Source organism: Manis javanica, chromosome 1 (genome assembly GCF_040802235.1).
Source record: "Manis javanica isolate MJ-LG chromosome 1, MJ_LKY, whole genome shotgun sequence".
Lineage (NCBI taxonomy): Eukaryota > Metazoa > Chordata > Mammalia > Pholidota > Manidae > Manis > Manis javanica.
This window is the reverse complement of record NC_133156.1, coordinates 153,444,078-153,471,141: the sequence shown is the minus strand read 5'-3', so window position 1 is coordinate 153,471,141 and position 27,064 is coordinate 153,444,078. Positions and strand designations below refer to the sequence as shown.

The following is a 27,064-nucleotide window of genomic DNA, read 5'->3' as shown; positions in this document are numbered from 1 at the left end:
TCTGGAAACATAATTCTCAGAGACCCCCGCAGTCTCCCCATTGCCTGCTTCCAGCCGGTCTGGGAGAGCTGGAACTGGAAGCGACCCCAGGGGACCCCGCCCTCCTTCCTGCGAGGGAAGTGGTGGGCGGCTGCGAGCCGTCTGGGCAAGAGGATCGCGGCGAAGCCCGCCCAAGCCTGCAGCTCCCGGGCGCCCCGCGCGCTGCGGGCTCGAGGGCTCGGTCCCCGCACCCGCCCAGCACCACGGCCCTCTGACGTCCGCCTCCCGCTCTGACGATCGCCCCCGCCGGCCGCCCTTATAAAGGGGACTTTTGCCAAGGGGACCGACCGCCGCCGCCCGCGCCACGCGCCCTCCGCCGGCGCCCACACCTGTAGACTCCGCGCGCAGCCAGGCTGGGGAGGAGCGGCGCGAGGGGCGGCCCAGGTCCCCAGCCGGCCGCCGACCAGCCCCCCGCACCCTTGCGCCCCTCGCCACTCTTCCCCGGCGCGGTCCGAGAGGAGCCGGATTCGACCGGCAGCAGGACGCCTCCCCGCGCGGCGACCACGCAGGTAGGAGCAGAGCGCACGCCGGGAGCCGCTCCCTCGGACCGTCAGGACGGGGATGCGCGGGCGCCCGCCGAGCGGCACTCGGGGCGCCCGGGTGCGCGCGGTGGGAAGCCGGGCGCAGGATGGGGGCAGAGGGGACCCGCAGGGACTCGCGCTCAGCCGGAGGTGGAACTTCCCGGCTGGCTGCTCACAAAGGCAGAGCCCACCCCGCCAGCCAGCGCTTCGCTGGCTTACCCCAAATCCAGGGAGCCTAGTCCTTTCGCCCGAGGTCTCTTTGCCCACCTGCATGCGCGAAATCTAGGTTTTCCCCGGAAACACGTTTGTGCGAACTGGGGTGCACGAAACAGCTGTGGTCACCAGGGGAGAAGAAGTAAGAACATGAATTCCAGAGAGCTTAAGGCGTTAGAACTTGGCAACTGTCTTCTAAGTCTTGTTTTTCATACCTTCGGCATTCTGTTATATTTTTAGGCAATTCTATATTTTAAATCATTCACTTGTAGATACCATTAAGGGGGGGATGATGAAAAGAACGAAGGACAATGGGTGGGGAAGAATCTGACCATGAGCGCAGACCCTTTAAATAGCAACATCTTCAGTTGCTGCACTAAGTTAAATTACAGGCACTTGTTGAAAATTGGAGTTGATGTGTTTTTTAATGGATTTTCCTAAATTTTTCCTAGGTATTTGCATGGCACATTACTTTTGGAAACATTCTCTGAAATTGTTTGAAAGGAGGGATAGAAGAATTAACGAATGAATGAATGAAAGAATATGTTAGAATTCTGAGTAGTCTTTTATGATTCAAAATACTGCATTATGATAGAACAGTGGGTTAGCTCCAAAAAGCAAACAGATGCTCTTTGTAAGAGATGTCTTAGTGAGTTACTGAGTTAAGGTATAAAACCAGGGTAATTTTAAGTTGAAATAATTTATCAAACACAAAATGCTTATGATCACATCTGTTAAACAGCATTTTTTTGTTGTTTTTTCCTGAAAGCTCAAAATAATGTTAAATTGTTAAATAGAAATAGAATAGCATAAAGGACACTTGTTGGTAACTGTTAGCTAATGTGCAATTTCAGCGTACTTCTTCTTTAAGTGGCAGAGGATCTCGTGAGCCAGCTGGTTCATTCCTGGCTGCCTATGTATGCTTGGCTGGTTTGTAATGCATTACTGTATTTTCTTCAGACTGTTAATGAAGTAGCTAGCTGCAGAAGAATCTGGACCCTTAGAAAAAAATGGCTTTCCATGTGGAAGGACTGATAGCTATCATCGTGTTCTACCTGCTGATACTGCTGGTTGGAATATGGGCTGCCTGGAAAACCAAACACAGCGGCAGCTCGGAAGAGCCCAGCGAGGCCATCATAGTTGGTGGCCGAGACATTGGCCTGTTGGTGGGTGGATTCACCATGACAGGTAGGTCAGATGCCCCTCCTTGCTTCTCTGAGGGACAAAGCAAATGTTATGTTTTCCTTTGGGGGGTCTTTATGTTCACTGCTTACATATTTCTTTTAATAATTTTATATTTATTTAAAACAAAAATAAAATGGTTTCAACTCAGTAGTGTTTGAACAAAATGATTTTATAGTAAATCACTGGACAAATGCCAGTGAAGCAAATCTGGGTTATCTGGGCTGTTCAGTGGGTTGAAAAAGAAAAAACTAAGAGGTGGAGAAAAATGCAAAAGTGTCTCAGTGTTACATGTGCCTGTTAATGCAGTTAGTCAGTCTCTTACATTCTTTAGCAAGGTGTGAAGTTAGGACTTTGTCTTAAATGATGACAATGATGACTATCGGTGAACACTAACTAGTGATGGTTCTAAATGGAATAAATCACTTTGGGGACAACACAATTTCAAATTGATTGATGTCCTGTTTTGAAACTTGATTCTCCTAATTCTCCCATTTAACAATTTCCTCACAGGAAGACAATCACATGTCAGGAATCCACAGCCCTGCAAAAAAAATTTCCAGGAACCTCTATATAAAAGGAAAAAAGCTAGGGTGTGCCCTAGCCGGAATCCCACCACCATCCCCAGCTCTAGCATTCACCCCTCCTCTGTGCTTTGGGGGCCCTTGTGCTCTCCTCCTGTCCCAGACATGCTCCTGTTTATGTGGTGACTGGTTTCTTTCGTATTCTTCTTGGTCTTGAAAATATTTCTGAAAAAAAATTTAGAGTTATATCTTTAATATTTTATATATATTCATTAACAATACACATTTCACTTTAGAGTCCTATCAGGCTTCTTGAAACATGAGCAACATAATCCATACTGACAGGGACTCCAAGTGCGCACTGGAAAATATCCCATTGAAGTCATATCCAAATGGTGCCAATTCCAGTCCTGAAATGCTACTTAAAAATTATTCGCTTTTTATATAAACTAGTTAACCTAACCAGTCTTTGAGGGCAGCACCCCCATTCGGCCCGACCTGAAGCATACAACACTCTAGAATAATTTAGGAACTGCACAATCTATCCTTGAGATATCCACATTTTATGTTTGGTTAACTCTCTGCCAACTTTGATCCTTATGAAGATCCTCATTTCATATTTGAGGACTATGAAAGGTCCTTGGGGTTAAGTGAAGACAAAGACTTACTGGTTAACAAAGACCAGAGTCAGGGCAGGTCTGGCAGCCTGCCTGGGGCCCTCTTCAGTGTGGCATTTGCACTTTCTTTCTTTATTTCTTTATGAAAGTACAGTCTGTAAAGAGGTCTTCTTTTGCCCTCTTATTTTTTTCTATGTACACATACATATATAACAAATTGTATTGTGCAAAATATTTTTTATGATGTCTAACAGGGAGAATTAGATACATGTAAACACATAAAGAAAATCATCCAAAAACTTACCACCTGCAGATAAACTTAGGAAATGTTGATGTAAATTTCTGTTTTTTCCCTTATTACCACCTATTGTTGAACAATATGCACAACCTTATTATCTTCATTCTCACTTTTCCTTATAACACAAACATTTCTCCTGTCCCCTAAAGACCAGATATGCTGCTGGTATCTGAAATGGATTTAAAAATTGTGATATTTGTCCTTTTACAAAGAAAATGAGAAGAAAAGAAAAGAAAACAGTAAAAATTGGTGATTTCACTCAAAAGACTCTTGAAAAGAATAAGTGAGCTATTGGATATCAAACTGTTTTGTTCATTATAAATGACTATAATGTTATTACTCTAGTTTAATGTTGTATTTATTATGCCCATAAAGATATTTCAGAATTTGTTCTTTTATCATTTAGAATGATTTTTCAATCTAATAGGCCTTTAAAGTATATAGAAAAATTTTGAATTATGGCATTTCTTATAAAGTTCATGGTCTAGCTGTTTTTAAAGATTTTTTTAAAATTCAGAACTGAAAATAACCTTGGTCCATATCATGGTTCATTTACAATCTCAACCATATTATTAAACCTCATCAGGTTCATTGATTGCCTGTATTGATAGAGAATAAAATTTGAAAATAAAAATATATATACTTTTACAGAGTTCTTGTTGTCAATCATGAGTCTGACACACCATGTACAAATATGCAGGGTAATTCCAGTAGCAGGGAACTGGACTGATGAAAATGAGGGAATGTGATCATAGCAGCTGAGACTTCCCTTCTCTGTTATAATATTTGCAATCATTTGGGCACCAGTTTTCTTTTGAATGCGGGAGAGGGACCTACATGGACAAGAATGCTCACCAGTAAGCTTTGTGCTTGTAAGGCCATCAGACCATTTCCTTTATGCAGTGAGACACTCCTGGTGTGTTCGCAGCTGCAGTTGCCTGGCAGGCAGGTAAAGTCCCAGATGCTGTGCTGAGAGAATTCATTTCTTCAGGTCTTATTACATACTCAGTGGAACAAAATTTTAAGAAAAACAAAAAACTTCAGAGCAAGGCTTCGAAGGACAAAAACCAGTGATGGCATTCATTACTCCGTAACACCCATGTGAAGGCTGCTGTAAAGACGGCAACCTTGTGCTTGTCCACTTTGGGATTTCGTAAACTTGCCATTTAAATGTACTTAGAATTCCTGTGCATGAAGGTCTTTTCTTCCTAGCCTTTTAAAAATAGTATTAACCCCAAGGCATTCTCTTCTTTGCTTTGTATTTGGATTAAAGGCCAGATAAATTTTGGCATGAACCCAACAGAAATACTTGTCTCTGATGGTTTCATATACATATTGTTTATTTTGTTTGCATTCTAGCTGTAAGATTCTAGAGAATTTTTCAGAGTCAAATTTTATCCCCAAGTGAATGATACAGTCTAGAATTCAGTCTCACAGCTGAGAAGCTTCTTGTAAGACTGTGTTACTCATAATTTTACACAGATTCTACATAGGGATTATTTTAAATATTTTGACTATCCTCTTAAAAGGACATAAACTGCAAAGATTTAAAGTGTTCCCTTAATTTTAGTTTTTCAGCAAGAATCAAATATTATATTGTCTTCTCAGGAGTTTATAGACCATTCCTGGCCCAAACTTATTTAACCAAAATGTGTTTTCTTTGGTTCCTTGACCTCCTTCCTTCAGCTTTATTTGCTACAGAAATCTTATTAAATAACATCTGAAGAATGTTCCTTATTATTATATTATACATTTATTATAATAATAATATTCCTATTATTTTCTATAAAGTATCAAGTATCTGACTAAAAGACCCAGATTAGGACAAAAAATTGCAAGTGAGTATACAGGCAACATTTTAAATTCTTCTGAATTCTAGTCTAGGCTCTAAGTGTATATAAGATACTTGGGAATAGAGAGGAAAAGATACTTTAAGTATCTTTTAAAATATCTTAAGAAATACTTTAAGCTCACTTTCAGACACCTTGGAGTAAAAGTGTCATCTCTCTCCTTCCTTCACCCTTAAAATTTAAGGCAGTAAGTACAACTTGTTTATGATGAAAAGCAGACTTGCCAAAATCTTCTATACAGGGTGTTTAACAAGTGACTCAGTAGCTCTTAGTAGTTGCTGCCAGAAATTGATGACACTAATGCTTAGATTTTTTTTATCTCTTTAATCTCTTGATTATGGACTATGTAAAAAAAAAGAAACCTTTGATCTTATATATATAATTAAAATTGAATCAACTTGAATTGCACCTGAATTTCTTTTTGTGAACCAAAGTAATAAAAGGCCAATGTTGTTGACTAAATGGATTTACAAAACATCTGAGGCAACATGTCTCATTTATTATATAGATATCATATAGATATATTATATAATGAGCCACAAATGTGATGCTAAAGTGTCTACAAACCACTTTTAAAAACAAAAAATAGGTGAATTGATGTAAATAATAGTATGCATTTAACTTAATATGTGGAAAATGTTTTTATTCCATCACTAATTAAGACAAAAAAATTGTGGAGCCATCTTACATGTACTTTTCTATACTGTCTGCAAAACCCAATGTGTATGTTAGACACCTAGAACACTTCAGTTCAGATCAGGCAGGTTTCAGGTCCTCAATCCCCATTTGAAGCTAACAACCACATGAAAGCTTAAGCAGGTCTAGGGAGTGATGGGCACAACAGTGTCTCTCTCACCTTTCCTTCTCTTTCAGCCACCTGGGTTGGAGGAGGCTACATCAACGGGACAGCAGAAGCAGTGTACGTACCAGGCTACGGTCTAGCATGGGCTCAGGCACCCATTGGATATTCTCTTAGCCTCATTCTAGGTAAGGAGAAGTTCAGTCCTCAGAGACTCACCCTGTAAAGTGCAGAGCACAGTCCCATAAATAGCAAATCAGACTGGAGAAATGGTACCAGAAATCCCTGCAAAGCTGTTACCAAAAATTGATGGCGCTTATGCCTATGTTGTTTGGTCTCTTGAATATGGAATATGTAAAAACAAAAGCCTTTGATTTCATGGCTATCAGAATAATGGCTTTCTTAACATACAATGCTTTCTTCTTTCAGGAATAATGTGTATATCATTAAAAATGACTCAACTTGAGTTGTACCTGAATTTCTTTTTGTAAATCAAACTAATAAAAGGTCAAAAATGTTATGTGAAACAGATTTCCTAATTTTCTTTTTGTACTTAAATGCTATGTTGAGTTATACAAATGCATGAAGGTATTTTGCTGTCGGCCCATGGTGTTCAATCCACATGCCTCAGACAGACCATTCAGTTGCCCTTTGGATACAGAGAACATTGGCATGCAATAAAATTGTATTATGAAGTTTACATTTGTCTGCTAAATATCTCTAGGTGCTGTACTCGCAGGATATTTCAGACCAGTTTGTCCACTCCTATAAGTGTTCTAAAAAATTTTATTTCCTTTGAGAAATTATAGCATAGTAGAAGTTCAGTAAAAACTATTAGAATTTTTTTATTTTCTCACAAACCCTTGTTTAACCTCTTTCAGGTGGTCTGTTCTTTGCAAAGCCTATGCGTTCCAAGGGCTATGTGACCATGTTAGACCCATTTCAGCAGATCTATGGAAAACGCATGGGTGGACTCCTGTTTATTCCTGCGCTAATGGGAGAAATGTTCTGGGCTGCAGCCATTTTCTCTGCCTTAGGTAAGGACCCATTAAATGTTCTAGCTGCGTCTCTCTGGTTGACGCAGCATCAGATCCACAGCTGCACCTTCTTTGGCCCTGGGCCAGGCCACCCTAGCCCCTCACCTGGATTAATGCCTCCGTCCCGGCTTACAGTTCTCCCCATCTTCTGCAGCCACCACGTGGTAGTCAGATCCATCCTGCTAAACATGCAAATCTGAGCACGTCCCTTTCATGCCTAAAACCAAACTGTGTAATGGGGCTCACCAGGGTTATATGACTTGGGCACTCTCCTCTCCTCAACTCCCTGTACCTCCATTCCTGCAGAAGCAGAGCCCTCCTCTCTCACCTCTGACCTTGCAAGCCTGGGTGCTTCTGCTTGGACCTCTCACTCTTTCCTCCATCACATCTGCCTGACTAGCCAGGAAGTGTCCTTCAGATCTTCCCATCGATGCTGCTTCCTTAGAGCAGTCATCCTGAGCTGTTGGATGCCCTTCCCATAGGCTTCCTTAGGCACCTGGAATTTTGTTTTCATTGGGTTTACCACTTTGTATGATTATCTATTTCATGACCAATTTCCAACCTCACAAAAGAGATTATAAATTTGTTGCAGGCAGCACATGTGTCTTGTTAACTATTGTAATCCTATCATGAATGAATCATTTATAGGTATGCTTTCAAAAGAGAAAAAAACAATGTTACTTCCTTTCTCAGTGTGATCCCATTACATCCTACAGTACTGGGTTGTGGACATCATTAGGCATCTAGAAAGTGAATTTAGACACTTTGGGGTCTAATTTACCACCAAGATCAATAAATGGTAAGGATAACCTGATCTTGGCCCCTGGGTTCTCAGCCCACTTTGTGAGATTCAGAAAGCAGGAGACTTCAGGGGGATGGTGAGAGGCCTTCAGCCAGGCTCAATACTCTCCCTTTTGATCAATGTGAAGTTGAAACCATCCTACTGGTTTCTCTGTCCTTCTTGAAGACCAGCAGAGCTAGAAGCTCCATGACCTTCCTCAGTAGCCATGTCAGTTTGATATCTGGGCATTCATGTAGTTAGTCTCAGATGGAAATAAAGCGTTTAACGCTACAGCCAGACTTTAGATGGTCAAAAAAAGTAAGACAGGATGAATTGCCTTCTATGTTATATATCCTCAAACACAAACTTCTGTCTGGTTTCCATATTACCATCAGATCTGGCCAATATCAGATATTAATTTAAAGTACCTTTCACTCCCTTCCCTGTCAGACTTTTGTATTTCTTATTTGGTTGGTCTCCAGCTGTAAAATGTCGGAATGGCTTGTAGGAAAGAAGAGAATTTGATAGTTATAAAGTGCCATAATAACTCAGTAAAATATGTTGCACATTCCTGATGCTAATTAATACTCCACAACTACCCCTTCACTTACATCCTAATGAAAGTATAGGTGAGTGTACACCTCCCTTCCCACCATGCTCTCATTAGCTAAGACACAATGGAGTTTATTTGTCATTGGCTTCAACACCAGGAAATTTTGGTTTTAGCAGAAAACTGCCTGCTGAGATGTCAAGGAGTGAGCTGAATATCTAGCAGAGTACAAAATGTTCCCTCTCATTGAACAAAGATTAATTTATGTAACAGAGCAAATACAGTCCATAACTAATATTTCTAAAGTATTTTGGAAATATAAAGCATGACAGATAGCTAAGCTCTGAATTTTGCAGCAGTTAGTTATTTTTGCATATATACATGTGTGTCTATGCCTGTGTAGGTCAATGTATCTGTAAGATATGTTCATTCTCTTTTTCTACACACACACAACATATCAAACAACACTTATGAAAACATTAGTGCTGTTGCTTGAAATATATGCTCTGGTAAAGAGGACGTGTGTATTTTTAAATTAATAACAATTAAAAAAAGATAATTCCAAGTTGGTGTTTATTAGAAATAGATTGGGCTACTTAAGAACAGAGGACACAAGCTCTATTGCCACCCCTCTGTGGATGCACATAGTTCACAACTGAAACTGAGAAGAATCTTAAACTAACTTCATGGTATATAAGTGGACAACCCCCTTACAACTTTTTTTTAATGCATATTTACAATACTAACAGCTCAAGTTCAGTGAATTTTTTAGAACTATTTATAGCATAATTTTTATGGCTGTGTGGGTAAACTAATACTTCACAGCAGATCTGGAGGTATAACTGATCTTACCCACTACAAATAATGGAATTATTTTTTTTAATTTTGGAAAAAAGTTCATCCCAATATTAATAACAATAAAAATAGGTGACTTCTTTAAAACCACTGAATTACAACCAGAAGGCAATGTTTATTAGGCTCTCAGACCTTTAAGGTGCGAGTCTGGGAATCTTCCTTCCATAACACCCAAATTCCTACCTTTTAGGGGTGTAGGATTAATAGAAATTTCACTAATGTTTGGAAAATTAAACAAACTCAAAAGAGGTAGAATAATAATTGGACTTTTCATAATTCATGAGATACAACTTAGAATGTTGCTGTTAACATAGAGAACTAATCAGAAAAATGGCAAAGAATTGCAACTGAAGATTCAACATGAAGTAACTAATCTAAGGAAAAAAATAGTTTGTTAAATATCTATATGACAATAACAGCCAACTATCCAAAGTCACTTGAAATAATGGACCTCTTTCCCTTATCTTCATACTCCAATTACTTACCAGGCTTTTCTCTTTTTAAATTGTTTTTTACTTGAGATAGTAATTTAATTTTGTTACCAAAGCATGAAGAAAAAATTCCTTGAAAAATATTTTGTAATATCTTCAATCAGAATATCTTATACTGCTCTTTGACATAATGGGTCTTCATCTCTGGAGGGTTGCTTGCCTGCACTATTAGCATGCAATTGAGTGTTGGTATTAGAATGTAATGTTATAATTAATGATACAAAAACTCACAGATCTTTTCCATGTATGTTAGTATTTCTGTCATTGCTGCACATAATATTTTGAAATATAAGCACAGCTTTTGAGAATACTGGGAAAGGGTTTGTAAAACAAGGGAATTCTGAACTGGCAGTCCAAGGACCACAGTAGTCCAGCTGTCTACATCTGGTGTCCTCATTGGAATTTCAGACACCAAGAAACACAGTAAACAAAGTCATCAAGTAAGAAACACATACATTTGATTTCCAAGGCAGGTTTTAAATTTTGATGATAAAAATATGATGTTGAAATCTAGAGCTAGTCAATACACTGGCATCCTAGAAGCAGGAGTGGAGTGCCCCACCAATTAAATAAAATTAAAGTGATCTTTCACAAAATTAAGAGAGAAAAAGTTCATGGATGCAGTTTACTTATTATTCTCTGTGACAAATTTGTCTCAAACCTTGGTACTTTATATCATCTGTTATTTAATAAAGGTATCAGGAGTCAGAGTTAATGCAAAATAACAAATGAATATTAATTGCAAAATGTGGAAATGGATGATTATGCTTATCATAAAGTCTTGCTTTTCTCATGAATGTGAGTAAATATGTTACATATGTTTAGTTAAGTCAGAGTTTCAGGTAGTTGGTAGAGTTATTGCAAATTCTTGTGGCAGAAACAAATTTAGTATACTTCATAGATTTCTATAATCATATCATGAATTTCAGGTGTCTCCACCTAAATAAGTTAGCAAAATACTAATTCCAGAAAGAATATATATATATACGTGTATACACATAATCAATATGCTGATATTTAAATGTTTCAATATGAAAATTCACTTTAGCTGTTATCATCCAATACATTTCAGATGGCACAGAGGACAGTGTCAGCTGTCTCTGGACATTCACTATACCCTTGCACGGGAACCGAGTCCATTTGAGTACACTGACCACAGTGTCCTGTTCACTTTCTTCCAGGAGCCACCATCAGCGTGATCATTAACGTCAACGTGCAAGCCTCCGTCATTGTCTCTGCACTCATCGCCACCCTGTACACACTGGCAGGCGGCCTCTACTCTGTGGCCTACACAGATGTTGTTCAGCTTTTTTGCATTTTCATAGGACTGGTAAATGGGGCCATTCACAGATTTTCTTTCTCTCTCTTTTTAACTCCCTTCCTCCCTTCCTCTCTTCATCTCTTCCTCTCTTTCTTTCCTTCCTTCCTTTTCTTCTTTTATAAAAGATAATGTATTTTATACTAAGCAGAAATTAATATATATGTTATTTTTCATCACTAGTAATGCATAGTAAGTTCTATACTATTTGACATTTGAAATTTCTCTATGAATTAACTGGATAAAAACTCTAGTCACTTGTTAGGTCACAGCAGAAAAGCACACCCTCAGTTTAGATCTTAGGAAAGTCTAGCTCTTCCTTTGCTTCAAGCCCACATAGTCTCTTATCCTTCCCTTGTATTAGTTTTGGTTAATCCGTAAGACCCCTCATAGAGCATAAGAATTATCCCTTTGGAAAAGCCGTGGGTTTTAATATTAATCATCATTATTTGAGATCTAAAAACAAAGAAAATTCTTATTGCATAAGGCACTATAGAGATTTATTATGTATTGCTTATAATTCTAGATTAAATTAAGTAATACATGTGTGTTTTGTTAAGTAAAAAGCACTGTATAGTTATGAGACATGAGTATTGCCATATTACATTAAAAGCACTTTTGTATGCCATGAATACACTTAAGTCAGTGTTGAGCCTTTGCAAACTCACATCTTAAAATGTGAAGATTTTAATTATACATGTAATAATATCCAACAGCTAAGACATATCAAAGGACATAAAAAGAAAATGGTGTGCCCACTCTGTGCTAGGGGCTGTCGTGGGTTTGTGCCGAGGCACATCATCTCGAGCGTGTATCCTGTAGGGGCTCTGCCTTGTCAAAGGCCATGGGCATGGCGAGCTAAGACTGCAGATCATGACTCATTTCCCAGTAGATGATTCAGCACCTTGATTCACCTTGTTTTTCTTCCTCTTTCTCCTAATGAAAAGCTTTTCACTCTATTTCCGTGTTTATACTACATACTCAGAAGTGAAAAAAGACTGGATCTCAAACCCGTTTTTTATTTGTTTGTTTTTACTTTCTACCATCTTTAATAACATACAGGAGGAAAACTTAAAAGGACTGACTGCAATTTATAGTTTAGCCATAAATTTACATATGCTACTAGGGATTATAATACTTCCTTTCCTCTTGATGTTTTATTGCATTTCATGGAATTTCGTTCATCCATAATTTAAATTCCAGAATATTTAATTTGCTCAAGGATTCCCACTTTTTATTTTGAAATTGCCAACAGCAAGGGGACAGTGCTGAAATTCTGAATTTTACTTAGCATTATCATAAACTTCCAGAAATAAATAAATATTCAGAACATTGGAGGCAACTTCAATTTGGCAATGACAGCTCTCATAGCTGATGCACTAGGTACTTAAGAAGCACAACCCCAGGGACTGAAACTATTTATTAATGGCATATAATTTCTCACTGCTTTGCATGCAGACTAGAACTTAAAATACATAGATGCATAAATCACGGGCTCTGTTATAAAGATGATAGGGAAAATATATATAGGGATAAATGTTAGAGTGATTTTCTGCTACAAACTATAACTAAGTAGATAAGGAATCCAATCCTGTTGATTACTAATTAAGGCCCCAATGAGATGACCGAATAAAAGGCCAATATAGTTTGTTTTCAAGTTTCAAAGTGCTATACATGTGTACATAATTAATCAACATACACCTTAAACTATATCCTCTTCTCAAATTCTCCAATTCTGTTCATTTTGTCATCAGCCTTGGAGCTCTATGACAGTAAATCTGAGGTTCACCTCTAAGTTTTCTCTGTTTGACCTCTTTCTCCCTACTGAAATCACACCTGCTGAATCTTTTCCATAATCCTTTTTAGTACAAGTCTATTTCCATTTCCAATATCACTGCTTGACTTCAGGCCTGTATCTGGGTTATATCTGTGCTACCTTACTGCTGCTCCTCCTGACCTCTCCCTTTTTCTAAACTTACTCTTCACATCTATGATATTAAATTTTGGAAGAATTTCTGCTAAAATCTTTTTTTTTCAGTTAAAGTATCATTGACATACAATCTTATGAAGGTTTCACATGAGCAACATTGCAGTTACTACATCCCCCCCATCACCAAGTCCCCACCACACACTCCATTACAGTAACTGTCCATCAGCATAGTAAGATGCTATAAAGTCATTATAAAGTCACAACTTGTCTTCTCTGTGTTATACTGCCTTCCCTGTAACCCCCCTACATGATGTGAACTTATCATAATGCCCCTTAATTCCCCTCCCTCTCCCTTCTCACTAACTCTCCTTCACCCCTTTCCCATTGGTAACTATAGTCCCTTTTGGAGACTGTGAGTCTGCTGCTATTTTGTTCCTTCAGTTTTTGCTTTGTTTTTATACTCCACAAATGAGTGAAATCATTTGGTACTTGTCTTATTTCAAGTATGCCTGGCTTATTTCACTAAGCATAATACCCTCTAGCTCCATCCATGTTGTTGCAAATGGTAGGATTTGTTTTCTTCTTATGGCTGAACGATATTCAATTGTGTATATGTACCACCTTTTCTTTATCCATTCATCTGCTGATGGACACTAGGTTTCTTCCATGTCATGATTATTGTAAAGTAGTGCTGCAATAAACATACAGGTACATATGTCTTTTTGAATCTCTATACTGCTTTCCACAGTGGTTGAACTATTTTACATTCCCACCAGCAGTGTAGGAGGGTTCCCCTTTCTCCACATCCTCACCAACACCAACATTGGCCATCCTAACTGGTGTGAGGTGATATCTCATTGTGGTTTTAATTTGCATTTCCCGATGATTAATGATGTGGAGCATCTTTTCATGTGCCTGTTGACCATCTGAATTTCTTCTTTGAAAAAGTGTCTGTTCAGATCCTCTGCCCATTTTTTAATCTGGTTATTTGCTTTTTGGTTGTTGAGGCGTGTGAGCTCTTTATATATTTTGGATGTTAACCCTTTAGCAGATATGTCATTTGTGAATATATTCTCCTATACTGTAGGATGCCTTTTTGTTCTACTGATGGTGTCCTTTGCTGTACAGAAGCTTCTTAGCATGATGTAGTCCCATTTGTTCATTTTTACTTTTGTTTCACTTGCCCAAGGAGATATATTCATGAAAAGTTGCTTGTGTTTATATTCAAGAGAGTTTTGCCTATGTTTTCTTCTTAGAGTTTTATGGTTTCATGACTTACATTCAGGTCTTTGATCCATTTCTAGTTTACTTTTATGTATGGAGTTAGACAGTAATCCAGTTTCATTCTCTTACATGTAGCTGTCCAGTTTTGCCAACACCAGTTGTTGAAGAGGCTGTCATTTCCTCATTGTATATCCATGGCTCCTTTATCATATATTAAATAGCCATATATGTGTGGGTTTATATCTGGACTGTCTATTCTATTCCACTGATCTATGGGTCTGTTCTTGTGCCAGTACCAAATTGACTTGATTACTGTGGCTTTGTAGTAGAGCTTATAGTTAGGGAGCATATATTCCCCCACTATATTCCTCCTTCTAAGGATTGTTTCAACTATTCAGTGTCTTTTGTGGTTCCATGTGAATTTTAAAGCTATTTGTTCTAGTTCATTGAAGAATGCCATTGGTATTTTGATAGAGATTGCTTTGAATCTGTAAATTGCTTTAGGCAGAATGGCCATTTTGACAATATTTATTCTTCCTACCTATGAGTACAGGATGTATTTCCATTTACTGGTGTCTTCTTTAATTTCTCGTAACAGTGTCTTGCAGTTTTCAGGGTATAGATCATTCACTTCCTTGGTTAGAATTATTCCTAGGTATTTTATTCTTTTTGATGCAGTTGTAAATGGAACTGTTTTCCTGATTTCTCTTTCTGCTAGTTCATTGTTGGTATATATCCTATATATACTAACAATAACAAGCAACAGATTTTGGTGTATTAATTCTGTATCCTGCAACTTTGCTGAATTCAGATCTTAGTTCTAGTAGTTTTGAAGTGGATTCTTTAAGGATTTTTGTGTACAATATCATGCCATCTGCAAACAATGACAGTTTAACTTGTTCCTTGCTAATTTGGATGCCTTTTATTTCTTTGTGATTGCCATGGCTAGGACCTCCAGTACTATTTTGAATAATAGTGGGGAGAGTGGACATCCTTGTCTTGTTCCTGATTTTAGAGGAAAAGCTTTCAGCTTTTCACTGTTAAATATGATGTTTGCTGTGTGTTTGTCATACATGGCCTTCATTATGTGTAGGTACTTGCCCTCTATACCCATATTGTTGATAATTTTTATCATGAATGGATGTTGAATTTTGTTGAATGCTTTTCAGCATCTAGAAGATGATCATGTGATTTTTGTCCTTCTTTTTGTTGATGTGTATGATGTTGATGGATTGTTTAATATTGTATCATCCTTGCATCCCTGGAATAAATCCCACTTGATCATGATGTATGATCTTTTTAATGTATTTTTGAATGTAGCTTACTAATATTTTTTTGAGTATTTTTGCATCTATGTTTATCAGGGATATTGGTCTATAATTTTCTTTTTTGTGGTGTCTTTGCCTGGTTTTTGTATTAGAGTGATGCATGCCACATAGAATGAGTTTGAAAGTATTCTCTCCTCTTCTACTTTTCGGAACTTTAAGGAGGATGGGTATTCGGTCTTCTCTAAATGTTTGATGAAATTCAGTCACGAAGCCATCTGGACAGGGGTTTTGTTCTTGGGTAGTTTTTTGATTACAATTCAATTTCATTGCTAGTAATTGGTTGTTCAAATTTTCTGTTTCTTTCTGGGTCAGTCTTGGAAGGTTGTGTTTTTCTAGAAAGTTGTCCATTTCTTCAAAATTATCCAATTTATAAGCATATAATTTTTCATAGTATTCTCTAATAATTCTTTGTATTTCAGTTGTGTCCTTAATGAGTTTTCCTTTTGCATTTCTGATTCTGTTTATGTGTGTAGACTCCCTTTTTTCCTTGATAAGTCTGGCTAGGGATTTGTTTTGTTTATTTTCTCAAAGAACCAACTCTTAGCTTCATTAATTCTTACTATTGTTTTATTATTCTCATATTATGTATTTCTGCTCTAATATTTATTATGTTCCTCATCTACTGATTTTGGGCCTCATTTGTTCTGTTTCCAGTTTCACTGAATTTAGACTGTTCATTTTAGATTGTTCTTTCTTGAGATAGGCTTTAATTGCTATATACTTTCTTCTTAGAACTGTCTTTGCTGCATCCCACAGAAGTTGGGTCACTGAGCTGTTGTTTCCATTTGTCTCCATATATTGCTTGATCTCTGTTTTAATTTGATCATTGATCCATTGAATGTTTAGGAGCATGTTGTTAAGTCTCCATGTGTCTGTGGGCTTTTTTATTTTCTTTGCACAATTTATTTCTAGTTTCATACCTTTGTTATCTGAGAAGTTGGTTGGTACAATTTCAATCTTTTGAATTTATTGAGGCTCTTTTTGTGACCTAATATGTGATATATTCTGGAAAATGTTCCATGCACACTTGAGAAGAATGTGTATCCTGGTGCTTTTGTGTGGACTGTGCTGTAGATGTCTGTTAGGTCCATCTGTTCTAATGTGTTGTTCTGTGCCTCTGTCTCCTTATTTATTTTCTGACTGGTTGATCTTTTCTTTGGAGTGAGTGCCATGTTGAAGTCTCCTAAAAAAATGCATTGCATTCCTTTTCCCCCTTTAATTCTGTTAGTATTTATTGTACATATTTGGGCACTCCTATTGTGGGTACATAGATATTTATAATGGTTATATCCTCTTGTTGGACTGTCCCCTTTATCATTGTATAATATCCTTCCTTGTCTCTTGCTACTTTCTTTGTTTTGAAGTCTATTTTATCTAACACAGTATTGCAGCTCCTACTTTTTTCTCCCTATTGTTTGCATGAAATAGCTTTTTCCATACCTCCACTTTTAGTCTGTATATATCTTTGGATTTGAAGTGCATCTCTTGTAGGCAGCATAGGCAGATCTGCTTTGTAACTGTAAGTCTTTTGATTGGTGCATTCAGTCCATTTAGATTCAGGGTGACTATTGATAGACATGTACTTATTTCCATTGCAGGCTTTGGATTCGTGGTTACCAAAGGTTCAAGGACATTTTCTTTACTGTCTATCAGTCTAACTTAACTTGCTTGTTACACTATTATAAACACAATCTAAAGTTTTTCTCCCTTCTTTTTCTTCCTCCTCCACTCTTTATATGTTAGGAGTCATATTCTACATTCTTTGTGTATCCCTAGACTGACTGTGTGTAGCTGATTTGATTTTGCTTTTAGTTAGTAATTAATTGGTTTACTTCCTTTACTGTCGCTTTATTTTCTCTGGTGATAGCTATTTAGCCTTAAGAGTACTTCCATCTAGAGAAGTCCCTAAAATACACTGTAGAGATGGTTTGTGGAAGGTAAATTCCCTCAACTGTTGCTTATCTGGACACTGTTTACTCTCCCCTTCAAATTTAAATGATAATCTTGCCAGGTGGAGTATTCTGGGTTCGAGGTCCTTCTGTTTCATTGCACTGAATATATCATGCCACTCCTTTCTGGCCTGTAAGGTTTCTGCTGAGAAGTCTGATAATAGTCTGATGGGTTTTCCTTTGTATGTGATCTTTTTTCTCTCTTTGGCTGCTTTTAATACTCTGTCCTTATCCTTGATCTTTGCAGCTGTCTCTCTCCATCTCCCACCTGACTTTGCTTTCCAAACCCTCTAATCTCCAAAGCACCATGCAATGTGGGTTTGTGCTCCTGGAGTAGATCTCCAAGGCTGGGTGTTTAGCAGTCCTGGGCTTCTACTCCCTCCCTACTCTGTTTCTCTTCCTACCACCAGTGAGTTGGGGAGTGGGGAGGGCTCAGATCCTGCCAGGTCATGGCTTTGTTACTTTACCATTTTCTGTGAGATGTTCTCTTTTCCCAGATATAGGCTGGCTGTTGCAGTCTTATTTCTGTTCACTCTTTTAGGATTAGTTGCATTTGCTGTATTTTCATATTATATGTTGTTTTGGGAGATTTCTGCCTTACTTCTCATGCCGCCACCATATTTTTTCAGCCTCTACTAAAATCTGTTTAAAACTCAGAAGAAATTCCTTTATCTTCTGGTTGTGTGCAAAATACAGATCACTTAGCTTGAAATTCAAAGTTCTTTCCACATTATCTGTCTTTATCTCTCACATTTCCCTAAGTCACCACCATGCCAGACACCTTATCACCCAGCAGATGTGTGCATACACACAGACATGCATGTATATTCTTCTGCTCTCAGTCTTGCTCCATCTAGACTGTCTCCTTTCATTTCCTTCTTCTTCTATTAGAACTGAGTTCACCCTTGAAGATCTGTTTTCACCCACCAAATTCTCAATCAAACCTTTCCTAGTCACTCTAATGAATGGATACTGTTCTCTAATTCAAAGAAAACCGTATATGTATAAATATATATAGTGTTGTCAGATTTAATGTTTTATTCCCAAAAGTTTCTCATGACTGCTCTAATAGTTGGTAAGATAAGGTATAATTAAGCACAGAAATGGACAATATGTCACTTTAACTTTTCTAAATCAGTATTTGATCGTGTCCCACAGAGAACATAATTTCAGGTTCTTCTGTCTGAACAAGAGAAAATACTAAGCTAAGCAGTTGCTATGATAAAAAAATTGGTGGCTAAATCTTGCATATATTGGATAGTTAAAAGTCAGAGCCTAAATGCTCTTGTGTCACCCTTTGGTTCCAGTGGATCAGCGTCCCTTTTGCCCTGTCAAACCCTGCAGTTACTGACATCAGGTTCACTGCTGTGCACACCAAATACCAAAAGCCTTGGCTGGGCACCATTGAATCATTTGAAGTCTACACTTGGCTTGATAGTTTTCTGTTGTTGGTAAGTAATGCTCTTATCTGAGGAATGCAGTCTAATTTGTCCTAAAATCAAATGCATCTTTAAGTCTTTTGTAGGTAAATTTCACCTACAGTTCCATGTCCATTTCTGAATTGACTTCCTCCTGTTGGAAGGACTGAGCTTCTGACTGACTGTGCTGGCTGACTAGTGTTAAAGTGGAGAGCAAAGGAGGTCTTAAAGGGAGAATGTCCATGGGGTTTTATGAAGTGGTCCACATTTCTGTTGTGACACAATGAACACCATGCTCAGCCTCCCAATACCTCCCCCAGTCAGAGAGCCAAGCCATCTCAAAGTTTTAATTTGTCTTTTAGATTAAGGCATTGAAAGCCACTTAAGTAACTCCTTCAGTCTCTAATTACTGGTATGTGAATTAGTGATGCCTTTAGTGCTTGAGATAAGTTGGAAAGGGAGGTGTCCCTCCAGAAAGATGTCAGGAAAGCACCCTGGGAGGTGAGAGGCAGCTTAGGAGCATGAAGAACTTTGGGTGAAGGTGTTGGCCGTGAGGCTGCAGAAGAAATGAAGGCAGATCACAGGTTGAGGGAAGAGGGGAAAACCCGAAAAGCCTACCAGATTTTGTGGTTTGTTAATGGAGGGGTTACGTATAAAAGTACCTAATAGATGCTGTTTGCCTCCAACTCACTCTGAGCCCCTGTGGTCCCTGTGCAGATGCTGGGTGGAATCCCATGGCAAGCCTACTTCCAGAGGGTCCTCTCCTCGTCCTCAGCCACCTATGCTCAAGTGCTGTCCTTCCTGGCAGCTTTTGGGTGCCTGGTGATGGCCCTACCAGCCATCCTCATCGGGGCCATCGGAGCATCCACAGGTACGCATGTGGCTTTATGGACTGACCCACACAGTCTTCCCCAGAGTTACCGATTCCCACCCAGCTGCCTTCCTCCCCCACTTGCCCTCTCACACCCAGACAGTGAATTGTTTCTCATATTTCTATACATACCTTTGTTAGCATTCAACAAGTTGTATGGTATCTCAGTGGCCTCCAAACATTCTGTGATTGCTCCCCCACCAATAAAACATTTGTGAGTGCACTGCTGCCCATGGCAGTGTACTGATCAAGTGTGTATATGTAATCCTCCCAACAGTGGTTCTCAGCCAATGGGCACTTGACATCTGATCTGGGGAAGCAGAAGGACTTTTCAATAATACCTATTTCTAGCCTACCCAACAGGGATTTTATTTTAATAATCTGAGATAGAGCTGGAAACCAGTGTTTTCCAAAGTGCCTGTGATGAGTCAAATACAGCTGGAAATGAAAGCCACTAGCTTAGAAGCTTACCTGCCATTGTCACAACCACCTAACAGCCACTTTTTTTAACTGAAGCATATATGATATACAATATTACACTGAATTCAAGTGTGCAACGTAAGATTCCTGCTTCATATTTTCAATAGTTGTTGATTAAAAGTTTTCTTTCTTGGAAAAGTCAGTCAACAAGTGTGTGGGTAAAGATAATCTAAGACACTAAGTCTCTTAGAGAATAAGTTACTCAAAACTGGTACAGACTGCGCATTATGAAATGCTTTTTTCTCCTGGTTAGCCTCTACCTAGAACATATTTTAAATCTCAACCTTAATTTAATTTTTGTTAATTACACCTGACCCTTTTGTTCCTGTGCTGTATAGCTTTCAAGAACATTTCATGAAAATACACTACATTAAGCTAAAATCAAAGGAGTCCTGTAGGTGGAGGTATTCAACACGGACTAAAGTTTCACTTTCGCCCTGTTGGGTTCTGTAAGGATGACCAAGCATGGCTACTTTGACTCTCAGTTAGTAAAGCAGTTTATGGGATTGTCTAATTTTTAAAAGAACAATCATGATCCACAGTGTACATTCTATTCCAGTCGTTCATTATGATATAAATAGACATTTGAAAAGATGTCTGACAAAGTGATTGTGTATCTTTTAGTAAAAGATAACATTAAAGTCACAATCTGAAAACAGATCTGGGCATTAGTGTGTGCGGGGGGAGGTAAGACAGCACACTGAAAAGAAAACAATGTAAAGCCTGTTTTCTAGGATTAGGTACCCGTTCTTGGTTGTTATACCTGGTGCCATAACATCTCAGTTAATGCTATAAAACTGGCTTCATCAAAGCATGGTTTTGAACAATTGTAATGGAAAATGAAGGAAGAAAAAAATGATAGGATCTAAGGGAAATCACTCTTATTTGGTCCTATAATTATGACACTAAAGTTCAACTGATAAAAAAGGAGTTACACTAATGCACATTTAAAGGTCCCATTGCATTTCCAGCACATTAGTATAGCTGAACAGTAAAGAAGCTACATATTCAAAGATAAACTTATGTTTCAAGTCCTTTTACCACAATCCAGAAACCTCATGAAAATTTTCAACCTCATACCTACACATTTTATTCATCAAAAAGGGATTGCCCTTTATCTATCACTGCCTTTTATCTATCACCACATCCTATTTCCAATAAGAGGAGTTCAATGCAAGAAGGAATTTAGTTGGGAGAAAAATAATGCTGAGGAAGCTCCAAAACCATGTTTATATACAGGAAGATGAGTGAGAATAGTCTCACTATTCTCTCTGTTTATGCATGTATGACAGGAGTGAACCGATAAGTGTCCTCTCAGATTTCCAAATGGTTCGAGAAATACTCTGTGCTTCAGTTTTATAACATTTGTTTTCTCAATTCTGCACAATGTAATGGCCACCACTGCAGAAGAGACAGAGAGATGTATAGAGAGAGAAATAAATTTTGTGCAGGTCTTTGAATAAGACTAAGTGTAAGCAAAACTTATTATAAACCAGGACATGTAAGACACCTTCACTTGACCACTGCGTGGACTTCCAACATCATTAGACTAACATGTCTAATTGGACTAATTAGACCTAATTAGATGAATTAATATACTGTGGATCTGTTTCAAAAGTGACCTAGTAAACAGGGTTACCCTAGATGATGAAGAACACATGCTTTTTGGTTGTTATGTTCGTTGTTTCTGTTCAATAGCCTGGAACCAGACTACGTATGGCACTGAGGATCCCAAGGCTAAAGAGGAAGCAGACATGATTTTGCCTATCGTTCTGAAGTACCTCTGCCCCGTGTACATTTCTCTCTTCGGTCTTGGTGCGGTTTCTGCTGCTGTTATGTCATCAGCAGATTCTTCTATCTTGTCAGCAAGTTCGATGTTTGCTCGGAACATCTATCAGCTTTCATTCAGACAAAATGTGAGAACAGGTTTTTTAAAAATATAGCATTATGTTGCCCTCATTGTGTTTACTGTTTAAGTAGTATCAGATACTTATTACTACTCTACATCAAAATCTGACCCTACTTTGGGCACACAAGGTTAAATAATGATGAATTTCATTTATGCTGAATATAAATATTGCTCTAATTTAAGTTTGTTGTCGTTCTAATGAAAGAGTAATGAAACAAAATATCTTAGAAAACCTTTGAGCTTAATTAAATGTGGCAAAACCTTGGAAACTCTAGTGGAAGCAGAACGGAAGAGTACAGTATTTCAGGGACATTTGCATCACACCTGTCCTGCTCTTCACTTGGACTTCCTGGCCCATGTTTGCCGGAAAACAGCCTCTCAGTTTAGTTCTCCTTGTTGAATCGAGTGGCTGCAGAGCAGCATATGGCTGTGGTCACTGAGGGACCAATATTCCTTCTTCACCTTCCTGCTTGACTAAGCCTTTACCTTTCTCTAGGCTTTCTAGGTCATGGTTAACAATATGGTCCCACTTGTTTGTTAAGGTTGTTAGCCTTAGAGAGGGCGGGGCCCTACAGAGAGGAAGCAATGATGGGCCATGCCTCCTCACTGCCACGTAAGAACTATTCCATAGTATACAAAGAAAGTGAAACCCTCCCCTGCATTCTTACTGCTGTATGACAGCACATTAGCCCATCTCACCTCTCTCCCTTCCCATTCAGGGCAAGGTTCAGGTGGTCTGTATTTCCTGCATATGGACACAGAAACCACCCCCATCCACTGAGGGAGGCCACCTAGATTGCTTGCTTCCAATGCTGTGAGTCAAGCTGGTTTTGCTTACAGGTTGAGCCATTCAAACCAGGGCAATTCCTTAGGCCAGCCTTGAAGCCAGAAACATATCCCGTTCTTCACCAAAATGAGCCAGCATGTGTGAAAAGCTGACACTGGCAATTTCTTGCAGGCCTCAGACAAGGAAATCCTTTGGGTCATGCGAATCACGATATTTGTGTTTGGAGCTTCTGCAACAGCCATGGCCTTGCTAACGAAGACGGTGTACGGGCTCTGGTACCTCAGCTCCGACCTCGTCTACATCATCATCTTCCCACAGCTGCTCTGCGTGCTCTTTGTCAAGGGGACCAACACTTATGGGGCAGTGGCTGGCTATGCTTCTGGCCTCTTCCTGAGAATAACTGGTGGGGAGCCGTACCTGCACCTGCAGCCCCTGATCTTTTACCCTGGGTATTACTCAGATAGGAACGGCATATATAATCAGAGGTTCCCGTTCAAGACCCTGGCCATGGTCACCTCATTCTTATCCAACATCTGCATCTCCTATCTAGCCAAGTACCTGTTTGAAAGAGGAACCTTGACACCAAAACTAGATGTATTTGATGCTGTCGTTGCAAAGCACAGCGAAGAAAACATGGATAAGACGATTCTGGTCAGAAATGAAAACATCAAATTAGATGAACTGGCACCTGTGAAGCCTCGACAGAGCATAACGCTCAGCTCCACTTTCACCAACAGAGAGGCCTTCCTAGACATGGATTCCAGTCCAGAAGGGTCTGGGACTGAAGACAGTCTGTAATGACCCTCTTTAGATAAAACTCTGCTTGCACAGCAGAGGACTACAGCAGGCTAGTCCTGGAATGATGGTTTGAAGCATATGAAAATATATTTAAAAAATAAACATGCTTAAGAGGACAAAAATCCATATAAAGGTGCAATTGCACAACACAAGCCAAGCGGGAGGGAAGCCCCTGTGAGAGCCGCAGCTTTCTCCTCGATGTGCCTCATCCTCCCCTAATTTTGTCTTCAGATAATTTTGTTAAGTACTCAAAAATGAATAAAGGGCCAAACAAGATATGTATCTTTCTTATGAAAAGGAAAGTAGATACAAAAAAGGCCAAGGAGACTGGAGAGTCTTAGCCCTTGTGTGCAGGTGGACTGGTGAGGCTCGTTTAATTATTGCCCTGAAGTTAGGAAATAACTTGCCATTTCTCCAGTAAATGGAGCAGCAAGTGGGCCCACTGATCTTCTTGATGTGATAATTAACCCCTTCTTTCATGCTCTTAAGTATAGCATTTGCTGAATATGCAATTTGTTTTTCTTTTCGTAGTAGCATAGGTTATTCTCAACACTGGCAAAGCAAACAAAAAATATTGTGTAGTGGCACTTCTTCATGGGCAGGGTGATAGGAAAATAGAACCCATCCTTGTAGGGAAGCACTGGGCTCCTTTGAGTGTGTCTGCAGATACCATGTGCATTGAGAGGAGTTCTGAGCACAGAAGGCATAATTAGCAGGCAACCTTAAAGCAATAAATCAAGAAGGCCATTAAGCAGAAAGTGACAGGAGCAATAGTAGATTTTTACCTGCCTCTGAAGTTTATAAACTGTTTCTTCATGATAAAAGAAGTAACATCTTGGCTTCCTGTCTAAGTTAGCATTGGAAGTGAAATTGAGCCATATACAAGGTGAAGTAGCTACAAGGCAGCAATTAAGGTTAATGAGGGGAAACTGCGCTTCCTGATATTGGCCAACTGGAAAAGCAAAACCCACTCAATTTCAGATACTCATCAATGTGCCAAGAGAATTCTGTGGCACATTTTCACATAAACAAGTCCTAGGTACTGGACAAGTCATTACAAAACATGTATAGTGAATTTTAAAGTGCAGAAGAAAGCAAAAGTAAAAATAAGTCCTAAAGGGAAGAAGCCACCAATTTTACCATTTGGTGTCCACATAACTTTTGTGAGGTTGGTCATTAAATATTATTTTGCTCCTTTTCTGGAGTTAAAAATATGTATCATATATAGTCATATAATATATATAATCTCACATACATGTATTTAATGGTTTGTATCCATTTTAGAATTTCAGATGCTTTTCCATCAATCACATTATAGAAATAATTGGAGCAGTGTCTACAACAGCAGAGTGAACCAATGAGCTGAACACTTACCTGAGCATTCAGTCCAATAAAAAAGGCAGCCTGGATTATTCAAACTGAAACAGTTTTTTCCAAAAGTATTTCTTTTTTGTGATTCATAGAGTGAAGTTAATTCAGTGTTCGAATTAAATGTAAAAGTTGTTTTACGGAAGCTAGAATTCTTTTTTAAATTAATTATAATTATCTAAAAGCGTCAAATAATGTATTTCATTGTTATTAAGCATGAATTAAATTTACAGGGTCATTTTTAAAATATGAAAAATAATTTTCCATGTTGTAATGTCCCACATTTTCAATGCTTTATCAAAACTTGATAAATATTGCACTCATAATTCTTACAGTCCATTGTCTACATCTAAATGAAAAGATTCTTTTTATCCATCTATTTACTCAGAATCTGTCTATGGAGTACTTGGGAGGAGCACATTTTTGTAAACAGTAAGTGTGGGTCATCCAAGATTTTTGACATGGATTGAGAAATTTTTTTTTGGAGGAAAAAGAAAGCCAGAGGCAGGAAACACATTAAAGAAAAACCACAGAAATGGAAACATTTGACATGTAAATGCAATTAATTGAAAGAAACCACAGTTCCTGGCAAACATGATACTTCAGCATGCTACCCATGTACCTACTTTTAACCACTCATGAGTTTGTGTTACAACTCATTTAAGCACATGCTTCATTCAGTAGAAGCTCATTACCCATATCATAATACAGCTGGGAAACATAGTCTCTTTAAAGGCATTTTACAGTTTGGGGAGGACAAAAATTGTCTAAACAAATAACCACATTTAAATCCAGTGAAAAAGAGTAAATGTTAATAGTGAAAATTTCTTCCATTCCATTCATTTTGTAGTAATAGAAAGATAAAAGGGGGGAAAAAGTTCAACTTTTCCAAAATACTAAAAACTAGATAACTTAAATAATTTAAGCTAATCATATTCTGTTTTTATTTAATCTGTTATTCCATACCTACTCTCCAATTAGGTATGTAAAAAACTAGTATAAAATTTACTAAAAAATGTTTAAATATTAGCAAGATTATTTTTTAAAAAGATAAAAGGAATGAACCAGTGATTGCCAGCTGTTTATTTAAGCACATTTCACCCTCAAATTTCTCCCCAATTTCTAAAGAAAGAAAAAAGGTATGAAACATCCAAGGAAGTTGTTTAGGATCATCACTAGCTCTGTTCTGACATTATGGGCAATGCAGATGGCTTCGTGTTCTTCCAGCTGCACTCAGTGAAATTTTAAAAAGCTATTCTTAATGAAAATAAAACAATAGAAACATTTTAGCTGTATTAACCTTTAGAGGGAATACTTGTGGATAAAGCATCAGAATAAAACACTTTATTTTCCTACTTTTACAATAACATAACATGTCTTTTGGGTAATTTTAATATTTCTTTTTTCACCCATATTTTTCAAAACATCAAGCTTGTAACTACACTGAAATGTCAATGACAAGCTTGCACTCAGCACTAAAATCCCAATTTCATTGCTATACTTCTAAGTAGTGAATTTTATGTGAATATTACGTGAATGTAGCTTGTAATGGCAGTTAGCTTTTTTTGTGGAAACAATGAATTAACATTGTATTTAAACATAAATTGTGACTTTTTAGTCTTCAAGAAAATGTACTCTGGTATAATGTAAAATTAATTGTAAGTTTGTTACTAAACAGAGAGATATGTATAATGGTCCTAAACATATATTTTTGCCTGTCAAAATATTCTATAAATTATGCTCAAAATAAGTAGATTTGCAATTATACATGTCAATGCTTCAAGTGTAATGGTGTTGTATTAAATGATGCTGGTGCAATTCAGGATATCATTGTCTAGGGTTGGCTTTTTGGGGCCCTCTAGTAAAACAAATATAAATGGTGCTTAAGATGATTATGCAATGGAATTGAAATAAACAGTTGCATTAC

General features: G+C 38.2%; 1 protein-coding gene across 1 annotated transcript; it reads left to right on the top strand.

Annotated features, from left to right (window-relative positions):
* On the top strand, positions 1-27,064 carry SLC5A7 (solute carrier family 5 member 7). Its single transcript, XM_017665169.3, has 9 exons — positions 1-548; positions 1,734-1,961; positions 6,118-6,231; positions 6,925-7,080; positions 10,939-11,087; positions 18,814-18,957; positions 19,642-19,795; positions 21,974-22,191; positions 23,143-27,064. The coding sequence occupies exons 2-9, from the start codon at positions 1,784-1,786 to the stop codon at positions 23,767-23,769; spliced, it is 1,740 nt and encodes a 579-aa protein (XP_017520658.3). The 5' UTR covers positions 1-548; positions 1,734-1,783; the 3' UTR covers positions 23,770-27,064.